Source organism: Genypterus blacodes, unplaced genomic scaffold (assembly GCF_046128005.1).
Source record: "Genypterus blacodes isolate CSIRO-AG114 ecotype Tasmania unplaced genomic scaffold, CSIRO-AGI_Gbla_v1 ptg000249l_1, whole genome shotgun sequence".
Lineage (NCBI taxonomy): Eukaryota > Metazoa > Chordata > Actinopteri > Ophidiiformes > Ophidiidae > Genypterus > Genypterus blacodes.
This window is the reverse complement of record NW_027467045.1, coordinates 142,501-145,000: the sequence shown is the minus strand read 5'-3', so window position 1 is coordinate 145,000 and position 2,500 is coordinate 142,501. Positions and strand designations below refer to the sequence as shown.

Sequence of the window (2,500 nt, the reverse complement as noted above, 5' to 3'; positions counted from 1 at the left end):
AGACACACACACACACACACACACACACACACACACACACACACACACACAGACACACACACACACACACACACACACACACACACAGACACACACACACACACACACACACACACACACACACACACACACAAACACACACACACACACACACAAACACACACACAGACACACACAGACACACACACATAGACACACACACACACACACACACACAAACACACACACAGACACACACAGACACACACACACACACACACACACAGACACACACACACACACACAGACACACACACACACAAACAGACACACACACAGACACACACACACACACAGACACACACACACAGACACACACACACAGACACACACACACACACACACACACACACAGACACACACACACACACACACACACACACACACACACACACGACACACAGACACACACACAGACACACACACACACAGACAGACACACACACACACACACACACACACACTCTCTCACCTGTGGGGCTGTACGGAGTGTCATCGCTGCTTTTCCTCTTTTTCGATCTGGATTTGAAGACAGGATTGTCCTCTTCAGACTCCAGGGAGGGATAAACTGGAACCACACCACACGTATGACTCAGACATGATGAGGTGACACACACACACACACACAGACACACACCTCCTCCCCTGGTCACTGAAGCTCATCCAGGCCTGGTTCACGCCTCAGCAGCCTGAAGCACACGGCTCAGGCCTCACAGCGTGGAGCACAGCGCCCTCTGGTGGGCAGATGGGACCAGGCCACAGCCTCACACACACACACACACACCCAGAGGACAGATGGTGTGTGTGTGAGGCATCTTCAGCCTCATATCCCACTCCAGTGATTGCACTTTAACTTCTTAGACACATATGTAAAGCTTCAGACGTCACAGAAACATTCAGTCAGCTTCCTGTGAGAGCAGGCGGGACAGATGTGAGACAGCTGTGCTTTAAGGGCTGATAATGAGATGATCACTATGTGGCCCGCTTACAAAAGAAGAAAGAGAGAGGTGGGGGAGAGGGAGACAGTGTGTGTGTGTGTGTGTGTGATGTCAGAGTGATTGTACTATGAACAACTAATTAGAAGCAAATTAGAAGTTGAAAGCATCAAATGAGCGTGTGTGTTAATGTCTTATTAACAAGCTGGCAGCTGTTCTGGTTCTGGACGGAGTTCACAGCAGAGAGAGAGAGAGAGAGAGAGAGAGAGAGAGAGAGAGAGAGAGAGAGAGAGAGAGAGAGAGAGAGAGAGAGAGAGAGAGAGAGAGAGAGAGGGAGAGAGAGAGAGAGAGGGACACATGTAGATCAGATGAACCAATAACAAACATCTACTCCACCATCTTCTCCTCATGAGAGGTTCCAGGTCAAATGTAGAATTAAAGAGCCGTGTGTGTGTGTGTGTGTGTGTGTGTGTGTGTGTGTGTGTGTGTGTGTGTGTGTGTGTGTTAGCAGCAGGTCATTACTTATCCTTCATCTGTTCACTTATCCTGGTTCCTCACCGTAGTCTGAGTCCTTGAAGCAGGCCTCTATGTGGTCCTGCTCGTCGTCGTAGTCCAGACTGTCGATGCTGCTGCTCTTCCTCGGCTTCTTGGGGAGGCGCTTGGTCGGCCTCTTGCCGTTGCCTCCGGCGCCGCCCGCCGCCTTCTTGCCGCCCTGGGCGCCGTGCGAGTTGTTCTTGGACTGGCTGTTGCTCCAGGGCTGGGGCAGGCTGTCAGAGGAGGACAGGTTGGCCATGGACAGCATGCCCTGAATGGCCTCCTGTGTGCTGGGAGACGCAGGTGGCTGACTGTAAGTTTGTCAATAAGAAATACACAACAGAAGGACACGTAAATATGATCAGCTGCAGCATGGAGGCGCTGTTTGTCCACCAGCAGCTCAGTGCACCGGCCCTGGGGTGACATGGGACACTTTTGGCTTCTGAAACCATTTTAGTGATCAAAAGCTGCACTGATTAAAGAATGCTCAGCACAAGAAAATTTGCCTTGTGAAACTCTTCACATTTGAAAAAAGGTGTGTGGCAAGATTTTTCTAAATTTTCTTTGTTTTTTGTCTTTTAAATTTAAAAAAAAAAAATTATTCTTTTGGTTTTTCTGTTTTTAAAGATGTGTAAAAAACTATTTTTTGATTTTTGGGTTTTAAAAAAATTGCAAAAAATAAAAATAAAAACAAATAGTTTAGGTTTCGGAAAATTTCAAATTTGATAGAGAAATAAATTGTAAATCATTGACTCTGAAAAAGTTTGATTTTCTAAATAATAGTAAAATTATAGAAAATAAAAGAAAATATTTCCAAAAATCTTAACCACAGTCCTTCACCAATCTGCCTCTCTTCTCTTTTTGGTCTGGTCTGATTGTGTCACATGTCAGGTTGGGCTTGGTGCTTCTGTCCTGGGTCAGATCCTTAATGTTGGACCCGTGCAGACCCTCTGTCTCACCGCCAAACATACGAGTGAAAACAGGAGGAGAGC

The 2,500-nt window shown here is 47.0% G+C and overlaps 1 protein-coding gene across 2 annotated transcripts in view; it reads right to left on the bottom strand.

The window, feature by feature from the left end:
• phf2 (PHD finger protein 2) overlaps window positions 1-2,500 on the bottom strand; it is a 21,697-nt gene that overhangs the window by 4,612 nt on the left and 14,585 nt on the right. The window contains exons 18-19 of one of the 2 annotated variants that reach the window (XM_076171398.1): window positions 1,533-1,819; window positions 512-607 (exon numbers count right to left, since the gene is read on the bottom strand). In XM_076171398.1, coding sequence (XP_076027513.1) covers window positions 512-607; window positions 1,533-1,819 — 383 coding nt within the window. The remainder of the gene's footprint in view (window positions 1-511; window positions 608-1,532; window positions 1,820-2,500) is intronic. The other variant, XM_076171399.1, reaches the window with a different exon arrangement.